Source organism: Lacerta agilis, chromosome 12, assembly GCF_009819535.1.
Source record: "Lacerta agilis isolate rLacAgi1 chromosome 12, rLacAgi1.pri, whole genome shotgun sequence".
NCBI lineage: Eukaryota > Metazoa > Chordata > Lepidosauria > Squamata > Lacertidae > Lacerta > Lacerta agilis.
In genome coordinates, this window is record NC_046323.1 from 50,880,465 (window position 1) to 50,891,789 (window position 11,325).

Here is an 11,325-nt window from a genome sequence, read left to right on the forward strand (position 1 = left end):
TAGGTCTACTCCAAGTTTGATGGTTGGAAATAATCCAGTGTAGCTGTAGCTACAGCACACTTCTCATCACTCTAATTAAATAATAAATCACAATCATACTGCACACACATGTTTTTTTTCTCCATCAGCAACTTCCCCTACTCAGACCTCTTCCAACTGCAGCAAGAGCAGCTGCTGCAAGAGAGGAAAAACCCAAAAAGCAGTTCAATCATTTCTTCCTTCCTTGACTAGGAAGTTGTGACTGTTCTGAGGGTAAATCACCACCAAGGGCAGGGATTCTCAGCTTGCTTGGAGCTGGAGCAAGGCACGGCTCTGAAATACACTCTCCATGTGCAAATCTGTATGCTGGCTGTTGCAACTGGAAGCCAGTACAAGTCAACAGAAGCTTCCATAAATGCGGTACTTTAGGAGGCTAACATGTGAATCGAGGTTTTAGCAATGTTCCCTGTTTATCCATTTGCTTTGTAACATGAAAAACCTTAACAGAAACTTTTTTTTTTTTTTGTAAAAGTGGCCTGGGGTTTTAAGAACTCAGTTCCACTTTCACGTGTTGTACTGAACTTTTCTGGAAGGAAGGCATGGATAAAAGTGAAGGTTGTTTGGCTAATTTAGGGGAAAAATATATAGTCCTAATAGGAAACCTAATAGAGCCAATGCAAACATACTTTAGTCTTCCCTGCTGACCAATGTAAAATATGAGTGTAACTGGCCAGGAACTGCTCCTTGACAAGCCACACTGAAATGAATTATGTTGTGTAAGATGAATTGATCCATCGTGAAAAGGAGCCACCGTAATTCTGGATGAACTTTAAGTAAGCTCTTTGGGCATCTTCAAGACACAAAGCAGAGGATCCTCAGCACAAAGCTCCTCTACTTATTGACAGGCTTGGGCCACCATTGTGGGATGGAGGCAGTGACTCTCACGTGCGAATCTCCTGATATTTTTAGATGCAGTGGTTCATTTATGTTAGCCAGTCGCAGTAATGCCATTCCAAGTTCATCTACTCCGGCACGGTACTTTCCAGCCGGCTTTCCTGATTCTAATACAATTTCAGCTCCCTCGGAGATGCTCTCGGAAGGCATGGGAGTTGAAAGCTGTATGGGCAAGAGGCGTTTACGGATGACACCCATATGATGGGTCCTAGCTGTTAACTCCTGGCCGATATAACAGCCTTTGGTAAAACTGATGCCATTCATGTAAGTCAAGTTGGATTCCAAAGGGAGGGCTATTCCAGAAGGGAGGTCTTTAATTCCTTCTGGGACACCTGGAAAAGGGAGAAAATAAAGAGGTAAGTGTTGAACAACATACCTTGAGTGGGAGTTAGACTGGCATTTGGTGCTGCTACTAGTGAGCAGCTAAGTGGATTATGGGGTAAATCATTATGATCCAATTCCCAAAGATGATAAGTCAGTGGGAAGAGCACCTTTGTTCTGGCACCTGCACTGATTCTCAACTGGTTCTACACACAACAGATTTATAACAATGCTTGGGACAAATCACTTCCTCTGCCAGTCACTGTAGCTGTGATCATATTGTGGGCTGGATACTATTTACCAATGAGTACTGAACAAGCAGTATTTTCAATTACAACCTGTTGTTGTCTCTTGATGGCCCATCTCCTTTGAGTGCTTCAGCCTTCCCAAATGTGGAAATAATAATAATAATAATAATAATAATAATAATAATAATATTTATTATTTGTACCCCGCCCATCTGGCTGGATTTCCCCAGCCACTCTGGGCGGCTTCCAACAGAAACCAAATACAACAATATCAAACATTAAAAGTTTATTGGAAGCTTGTAAAGTAGAAGATCAGCAACTCAGGGAAGACTGGGACAGGAAATTAGAATGAACTACACAATAGTGAGAGAAAACGAATACAGGTTTTTATTAAAAGAAGAACATATACCTTCCCAACTTCAGAACTGTTTGTTCATGAGAATGTTACCGAACTCCCTTCAGGCCTTTCCAACAATTTCTGTGTTTGCCAGAAAGCAGACTTTTTCTGGGATATAGAATCATAGAGTTGGAAGGGACCCAAGAGGTCCTCTAGTCCAACCCCCTGCAATGCAGGAATCTCAGCTAAAGCATCCATGGCTTTACTTGAACGTGATCCTTCTTGTGGCGAAGATACTTCTGTTCTGTGTGAACCAGTACAGAGGTGGACAACGCCCTCCAGAATAACAGCTGCAGAAATAGCTAAATTGTTGTCTTTTGTTCACATTAATGCCGTGATAGTGATTACTTCCAAAATAAAGTGTTTGTTTGGAAAGTACCTGCTGTCATGAAGCTGTGTTTCCTTAGAATCCAGAGACTCATAATTCATTTTTTAAAAATTATGTTTTGGAGAACTGGCAATTATGGAAACTGTGTACACTGTGCACAAATACCAGCAGGAGGTTCACACAATTTACATTAAATTTTGTATTGACCAGGGTTGGGGGGGGGGGACAAATCGGATCCGAATTTAGCAAGCTGTCACCACTACCCCACACTCAAGTGTCAGTCTCAATGTCAGCTTCATCGTTTACAAACATTCCATTCACAAAGTGGATAGCTGATAAATGTCACTTTAAATAAATCGTTCCAGTAGCACCTTAGAGACCAACTAAGTTTGTTCTTGCTATGAGCTTTCGTGTGCATGCACACTTCTTCAGACACGAAAGCTCATACCAAGAACAAACTTAGTTGGTCTCTAAGGTGCTACTGGAACGAATTATTTTATTTTTTATTTTGTTTTGATTACGACAGACCAACACGGCTACCTACCTGTAACTGGAACTTTAAATAATGTTCAGGAAAGCTGAGTCTTAGGTTTTGTTTCATCCAATAGGCATGCTGCCATTCCCACTAACAAACTATTTTTAAAACTTAGTGGAAAACTTTACTAAGAAAACCACAGCCCGGTGGTCATATTATGTTGTAATTTATAAAACAAAATAATATATGTCAGCCTTCCCCGACATGGTGCCTTCCTAATGTTTTCAACTACAGCTCTCATCATGTAACTTATGGTTTGTAAGTTGCTTTGAGATTCACTTGAATGGGAAGTGGCATCAGTATCTGAACTGATGTTTTGAAGGTGTTATTATTGCTTTACTATATGCCTGCTGCCCTGAACTTATTCGGAAGAAGGTGCAAGCTATAAACTTAATGAATACAATAATAAATACAATAATCATTCAATTGATGTGCTAAGTGTTACCGTATTTTTCGCTCCATAGGGCGCACCGGACCATAGGGCGCACCTTGTTTTTAGAGGAAATAAGAAAAAAATATTTTACTGGTTTTCCTCTTCTAAAAGCCCTGTTTTTTTGAGGATCAGCTAAATGTTTTGCAGCTTTTTTGCAAAGGGAAAAGCCCAGGTTTTTTTAGGATCAGCTAAAAGTTTTGCAGCTTTTTTGCAAAGGGGGAAAAGCAAAGAGGAAAAGCCCCATTTTTATGGGGTTCAACTCACATTTCTGCAGCTTCTAAAGGAAAGGGAGCCTTTTCTACAGTTTCCAGACAGATAATCTAATCAGCCAGTCACATATCGCTGGGGAAACAAACAACCTCCCTCTGCAGCACATTCAACAATGTGGGGCTGAAAGGGAGCCAGGACTCTTATCTCTCTCCCGATCTCTTGCTGATCAGCTGCTGAGCGGGGTCCTTTCAAAACTCCCTTTTCTCTTTGTAAAATAAAAAGCATGATCCTCTTTTGGCCCCCGGGCAATTCAGCTCCAGGGACCACCATTCGTTGCATAAGACGCACAGATATTTCCCCTTACTTTTTAGGAGGAAAAAAGTGTGTGTTATGGAGCGAAAAATACGGTAATTCTGCAAACGTTCGTGTGTTTAGTTAACATTGTGCAATGCCCACATAAGCAAAACTTCTGCTTCCAGAACAGCTGTTCAAAGATGGGGGCAGTTTTACCTTGTTTATACCTGTGCCTATGATAATCCTTAACGTTCCCAATCTGGCATCCAGGAACAACCTCCAGTGGTTCTGTGCCTTTGCTGGTTATCAGCCTCCAACCCATAACACCCACTCTGGGGTCAGGCGTTGCAACCACTGCTTTGCTAGCACACTGTTGGAGTTTACAGGCCCCCTCCTGAGACAGTTCCTTTGGAATGACAGCCCACAAGGAGAGGTCAAGGCAGGGGGTGATGTTTACTTTCCTCCGTATTCTATACAGTTTCAAATGCTTTTGAAGGGACTCCAAGACGCCGGCATCACACTCCAACAGGATGTGAGGCTCTTCTTGCTGGTTTTCGTGAATTCTGAAAAAGATCCAAGATCAGGAGATAACAAAGAGTCGTTAACAGGAAGCCTTGATCCCAGTTCTGTCCCTTTTCCTTTGCTGCAAAGAACCTCAAACTTTTAAAAGCTCTTCTTCCTTTTATTGTGCCAGATTGTTTCCTGTGGCAGAAAACAAAGCAAATTAAGGCTGCACCGTATAGATGCAAGCCTAGGGCTTGCCGATCAGAAGGTCGGCGGTTCGAATCCCCGCGACGGGGTGAGCTCCCGTTGCTCGGTCCCTGCTCCTGCCAACCTAGCAGTTCGAAAGCACGTCAAAGTGCAAGTAGATAAATAGGTACCACTCCAGTGGGAAGGTAAACGGTGTTTGCGTGCGCTGCTCTGGTTCACCAGAAGCGGCTTAGTCATGCTGGCCACATGATGGCTATTCTTTATCTCCACAGTTGGAGGCAGAAACGTTTCCAAATACCAGTTGCTGGAAACCATCGGAAAAGAGACTGCTCTTGTGCTCATGTTCTGCTCCCTGGTTTCCCACAGGGATCTGGTTGGCCACTGTGAGAACCGCATGCTGGACTAGATGGGCCAGTGGCCTGATCCAGCAGGCTGTCTGTAAAAGTTTTAAGAAGCAAGGAACAAGCTTTCCTTGGTTGGGCTGAAATCAGAGCTATAAAGTGCTAACGACGAATTAAGATGGCAATGATCATGTTTGGCAATCTGCTACACTTCAATAGTTTCTTCTTGTTTGCTGCCTGTTAGCACAATCTTAACCATATCTATTCAGAAGTAAGTTCTACTGAATTCAATTGGGCTTGCTCACAGGAAAAGTGGGGTTAAGACTGCAGACCAAGGCATTCTTTGACATGAATCCAACTGGGCCACCCTTCCACTGAGTTTTGTTAGTACAGAATATCTAGTAGTTTTATAGTTTCCCTAATTTTCCAGTCACAATAATAGCTGTTTATAGTATAGATTTCAAGGATTGTCATCAGCCATGAGCACTTATTTCAACAGTGCCTGTTTGGGGCAGGCATAGGACAGACTGTGAGCTGGATTTCCATGTTGGGGTCAGAGGAGAGGTGAATTGCTTCATCTCTCTTCTGCCAGCCCACTTGTCCACATTCTTGGTCACTTATGGCTACCGTTCCAATATTTAAATACAAGGCTGTCAGAACACTATGTTCTCTGATCCAACAGAGGCCCAGTTTTACTGGTTTGGAATCTGCATTTTTTTTTTCATCCAGGAACTTCAGTTCTTTGGGGAATGTATTTGGAAATATTACATATGTTCAGTATACCATATGTTTTCCATTATATCTTACAGTTGTTACTTTTTTTTTTATTTTAATTTGATTCCCCCCCCCCCAGGTGGACTTTCTTGCCTATTAGTCCTATGCGGTCATAGCTAGGTCTCTTGGGTTCTTGAGAGATCTCTGCCAAAATTCATATTCTACACAGGCTGGTCACAACAGGCAAAACCCTGGCACCCATGTAAAGAGTCCTTTTTTGTTTTGCAATCTCTTATTTTGCACCACTCTAATTGGAGGAGGTGCGTATGACTGAGGATACGATGCCTGAGGGGGTCAGCAAATCCTGGAGCCAACTCTGCCTTTAAGAAAACTGGCACAGGACTGCAGCCTCCGGCCACAATGTCATGCATGCTGACTTTGGAGCAAGACCCAGAGCATTCAGTGGAACTTCCAAGAAAGCACATGTGGACACTGGCTGTCAAAAGTGCCTTCCTTTGCTTTTGGCCACCCTGCATACATGTTGCAATAACCCTATACCTAAATAGTTATTTGTTCTATTGTTACTTCATGTGGTGCATTCATCAGCCTTTGCAATAACTGTTACTAAAAAAAATGACAAAATATCTGTACTACTGAAGGCACTTTTTTCATTCTGTAAAAAAATTATACTATACCGTTGTTGATATTTTATGTATGTTTTATATATAACTGTAAACCGAACCTGTGATATTCGGATTAAGGGCCGTATATAAATTTAAACTATTATAACAATTTTTTTTAAAACAATACTATTTTTTTAATAATTAAAATAATAATATACAGCAGCAATTATTATGCCTATTGGGGAATAGAAAATCGCGTCCCCAACTTTGCATTCACTAACGCGCTCGCTCATCCCTTTCCCGCCCAGACAGCTGCAAGCAGGGAACCCGCCGACTGACCTGTACAGAATGACGTCATAGAGGCACCTCCCCTGTACGTTGAGGGCATGCGCGTAGATCGCGCGAGGCGCGTCCGCAGCCCCGCCCGCCGCCGCCAAACGCGTCACGTCATTGGTCAGCAAGCCCTGGAGGAAGGTCACCGCCTCCGGGCCTTGGAAACGGAGCAGCGCGCGGTTCAGCGGAAAGCAGGCGGCGGTCTCTCCCTCGCCTGGTCCGCCGCTCAGCCTCCTCCCTCCGCTTCCGAAGCGCAACCTGCGAGGGAGGCCCCTCCGCAGCGCTGCGCTCGCCCTCACCAGCATGGCGGCCCGGGGAAAAGTGCCAAGGGTAGAGGCGCCGGTCTGCTTACCGCCATATTGTGTGTGGCGGAGAGTTGAGGGCGGTAAGAGAAGTCTTGTGCGCAGGCGCGCAGGCTTCCTTTGCTGCACCCTCCTGGCCGTTCCTTGTTACTGCAGCGTGGAGTGAGCACCGAGAGGAGGCGGGGCTGTCGCCTCAAACACCGCCTCCCATTGGCCCAGGCGCTGCTGCTGCTGCTACATTGTGCTGCACGTGCTCCTAAGGTCTCTGCAGCTCCAGGGAAGCAAACCTTCCCCACGGGGTGAGACGGCGTTACTCCCAAGTAAGCGTGCATAGGGCTACAAGCTGATTGGACTCAACCATTTGGGGAACGTGTTCCTGTACCTGTAAGCTGACTGATTCAGTGCACTAATTCCACACCCTATGCAACCTGCTTGTCTGTCTCCACAGGGAATCAATGAAGCACTGTACTCGAGACACTTTCTTCTCTATTCCCACAGTGATGGGTCCAAATTACACAGCATATGGATATTTGAATAATTATTACTTGGACAGTCCTATTGAAAGCTGCCCTGAGCCATGCTTGATTCTCTTATTCATAATATGCTTAATAAGTCTTAATTATTTCAGAAGATTTGTTTCTTGTTGCTTGGATACTGTGCAGTATACAAGTAACTAGCATGCAGTATGAAACCTCTGGCATAGAATAATAGAATCTTAAGAGTTGGAAGGGACCCAAGGGTCATCTAGTCCAACCCCCTGCGATGCAGGAATCTCAGCTAAATGTAAAATTAGATTTTCAACTGTTTGTCACTCCACCCGTTCTGCTGTGACAGGCCAGCCCCACCAGGCCCCCTCTCCCTCACCTGTCATCTGAGGGGCAGCCATTCCGTCAGACTGCCTCAGTGGGAGGAGATACAACAAGTAGGGCAGGCACCTCTGCCCCTGAATTGTTCCAGCTGGCCATTATAGAAACAATTGTTTAGAAATTGGTTGCCCTGAGTTTTGATTTTCCTCTTCTCTCCTTGGCATTTCCCCCTTATGTCTTGCATTTTCTTTTTAGATTGCTAGCCTGCATATAGGGACTGTCTTGTTTTGACTGTATTTAAGTTACTCGGGCAGCCTTTTTGGCTGAAGTCCAAGATATGAATGCTCCATTGAGGCTCCAAGCCTGTGTGTGTGTGGTGTGTACGCAAATGTGCATGGGTGGGGGTGATGCCAAACTGGGTCTTTGACTCAGATAAAATAAAGCCTAGTTTTACCCCTGCTTAGTATCCTCAGCACTGATTGGCAGCAGCTCCTCTGGGTGTCAGGCAGGGGGCATTCCCAGCTGGACATGGCATGGATTGAACCTGGAACCTTCTGCATGCCAAGCAGTTGTTCCGCACCCAGATTTGAGCACTTGGTGAAACATCCCAACATGTTCCAGATTCATTCCGGACCGCTTCGAACATACCGGTAGGACTATTGCTCCATCTAGTTCATTGTTTATAGGCTGAGTGGCAGTGGCTCTCCAGGATTCCAGACAAGGGGACGTTCCCAGCCCTTACCTGGAGATACTGGGATTTGAACCTGAGACATTATGCATCCAGAGCAGATGCTCTGCCCCTGAGCCGCAACCCTTCCCTTCTACCCCCCCTGTAGGAGGAAAGAGCTTGGATTTTGGACTCTTCCAGATGGCTGCCATTCATAGCCTCTTAGCTTAACCTACGTGACGCAGTTTTTGTGAGGATGAAATGGGGAGGATGAGAACCATGTACACCAGTGCTTGAGCTCATTAGAAGAAAAAGGTGGCATATAAATTCAATCAATAGTCCCAGGCACCTCTCTTAGAATTGTGTGCATTTTAATTGTGATCTACATTAACAGCCAACATTTACTGGAAAATGTGAGGTATAACTATCATAAATAGACATCCCATGTAGACTAAGCCTATGTGTGTTTGTTTACAAATTAAGTGCTGCATTCATGTGGGCTTTTCCCCTTACAGACTTCTTCCAAGGACCACAATTTCAAAGAATGTAGAGTAGGATTTTTCAGAAATCTTCAGTGTGTGTTCTATATGATGGGTGGGTGTGCATCCCAACATACAGAGGAGTAGCTGTGTTATGTCTGTGACTGCAAAGCGTCTTGTGGTACCTTAAAAACCTTTTAAAAGTTTATGAAAGCTTATGTTGTTGTGCTTATCACAGGGCTCGGTCATTCAAGATGGGAGTGATAATCCAATGCAATGCCTTCGGGTCAGAAGGTCTTTATTAAAAGCATCTTTGCTCCACTGTTCGGCCAAAAAGAACCACAGAGGAGCTTATGTATTAGGGCTGTGCACGGGATGTTGCTAGAAAGTCCAAACCGAATTGGGTTGATTCAGGGGAATCTGGGCTTCAGCCAATTTGGGTGCTGGCATGCAGAGGCTCCCGTTGCTCGGTCCCAGCTCCTGCCAACCTAGCAGTTTGAAAGCACGTCAAAGTGCAAGTAGATAAATAGGTACCGCTCCGGCGGGAAGGTAAACGGCTTTTCCATGTGCTGCTCTGGTTTCGCCAGAAGCGGCTTAGTCATGCTGGCCACATGACCCAGAAAAACTGCCTGCCATCAAACATCTGCTCCCTCGGCCAGTAAAGCGAGATGAGCATCGCAACCCCAGAGTTGTCTGCAACTGGACCTAATGGTCAGGGGTCCCTTTACCTTTACAGAGAGACTGCAGGGGTCTCTGTTCTTCCTGCGTATTCCCCACAAGGGAAGCAGGCTACAGCAGGCTTCAATCCTTTGCATGTGCCTTCCCTGCGGGGCATCTGCCATGGCAGTGGAACCTTGGGAATGGGTCACAAGAATCTTCCCTTGGGGCAGGGAGGGAACTTGGAATCCTGTGAGGCACTGCAGGCAAGCCTGCACCCCACAGGACTGAATTCTCCACTCGCCCGCTGCTGGGAGGAGGATTCAGTCCAGCCGAGGCCTGCCTCCCCAGCATGTTTTCGGCGGAGAACACACTAGCATAACCAGGGTTAACCCAAGACATTCTGGTACCTGGGGCAAACCACAAAATGGTACACACACACACACCTTGCCACCAGGGAAGAAGGGTGACTGAAGATCTACCTCAGGAACTAGGGGGGAAATAAAGATCTACATTGGGATCTGCCGCCCAAGTGGATCTTGCTGCTTGAGGCGGACGCCTCACCTTGCCTCATGGGTGAGCTGGCCCTGAGCAAAGCAGACCCCTTAAGGCTTTCTGCTGGCCCCTTGAGAGTCCCAGATTGCTGTGGACACGCAGGGCGATCCAGGAGTCTCGTCACCCATATTGGGCCCAGTGCAGTTCTAGATTTTAGGCTTTGGCCGGATCCGATGCCACAGCCTTAGCAGTTGGGGGGGGGAGTTTGGGGGTTCGATCCATACTGACCATATTATGTAAACGGCAAACAAAAACAGCTTCAAAAAACAGAAAAACTTTCCCCCCAAAACAGAAAGCCCCCAAATGGATGAAAAACTCAGTTTCCCAGGATCCTCAGCCCTTGCAAAGGAACTACTCACCATGCAAGGGAACTGTTTCCAAAGCAACTTTGCAAGGATCAACCGTCGCAACACACACACACAGTGGCTGGCTGCCGGTGAGCAGAGCTCAATTGTTATTTAGATTTTGGGAGAGTGATAAAGACCAGTAGTTGAGCTTTTTTAGGAGAGCTTTTTTTCCCTTTTAGGCTGCCGATAACCATTTAATTATTATTATTTTTTGCTTCGGGGGGGCAGGTGCCCCCCTGGGCACGCCCATGTTCAAAAGTAATATCTGCTGGTTTCAGTGGGGCATATTGACACACAAGTACATAGCTGTGTAGTATAGTCATATCTGTGTTTTCTTGGCAGATGTTTTAATGGGACTTCCTCTCATTTTGTTCTAATGAGGCTTATGCCTTAGCCTTTTCACTTCTCACTGCAATAACAATGAGAGTCAAACTACAATGTGCTACCCCAAAGGAGTGCTGGTGCAGAAATGCACGAGGTGTCCTGTGTCATTCCAAAGCTTGCATCCAACATCCTTTAGCACTACTTGGACCAAATAAAAGGTATTTCTTCACGTGTTCTGTTGATGAGGACACATGCAACTTCATTAGAGCAGTGGGACTAATTTAGAACTGCCCTTGCTGCATCTGCTTGAACTTTTGCCCCCAGGACGGAACCTGAGAAGGAATCATTCTTCAGCTTTGCAACAAGAATTAGTGAGCCCAGCACTGATTGACCAGCACATGTGTCGTCTCTTAAGAAGCCTCTAAAATTTTCTGAGCAGTTTTGTGATGTTCAAATATTCCCTTTTGTTTTAATGAACTTAATGAACACGCAGAGCTTTTTAAAAGGGATGGGGAGAGGGCAGGCTTTCTGAAGGGTAACAACAACAGGGAAGATTGACAGGTGAGCCAATGTTCCATATGCTGGTATTTTAGCTGTTGTGATTGACATCAGTAGGAAGCTTGGCTGATGGGTGGCAGCAATCTTTACATCAAGTCTGTCTTTACCCTGTATTTTATTGTTAGGAGTTATAATCTAGCAAACATGGAAATGAAGTCCTCATGGCTGCATTAAAAACAGACTTTTGAAGGACACACACCAATCCTTCT

General features: G+C 45.2%; 1 protein-coding gene across 1 annotated transcript; it reads right to left on the reverse strand.

Moving 5' to 3' along the window:
* Positions 1–223: 223 nt before the first annotated feature.
* On the reverse strand, positions 224–7,609 carry IBA57 (iron-sulfur cluster assembly factor IBA57). Its single transcript, XM_033166002.1, has 4 exons — positions 7,588–7,609; positions 6,428–6,866; positions 3,916–4,262; positions 224–1,265 (listed from the first exon to the last, which is right to left on the reverse strand). Exons 1-4 carry the CDS (start codon positions 7,607–7,609, stop codon positions 871–873), a joined length of 1,203 nt encoding a protein of 400 aa, XP_033021893.1. The 3' UTR covers positions 224–870.
* Positions 7,610–11,325: the final 3,716 nt, after the last annotated feature.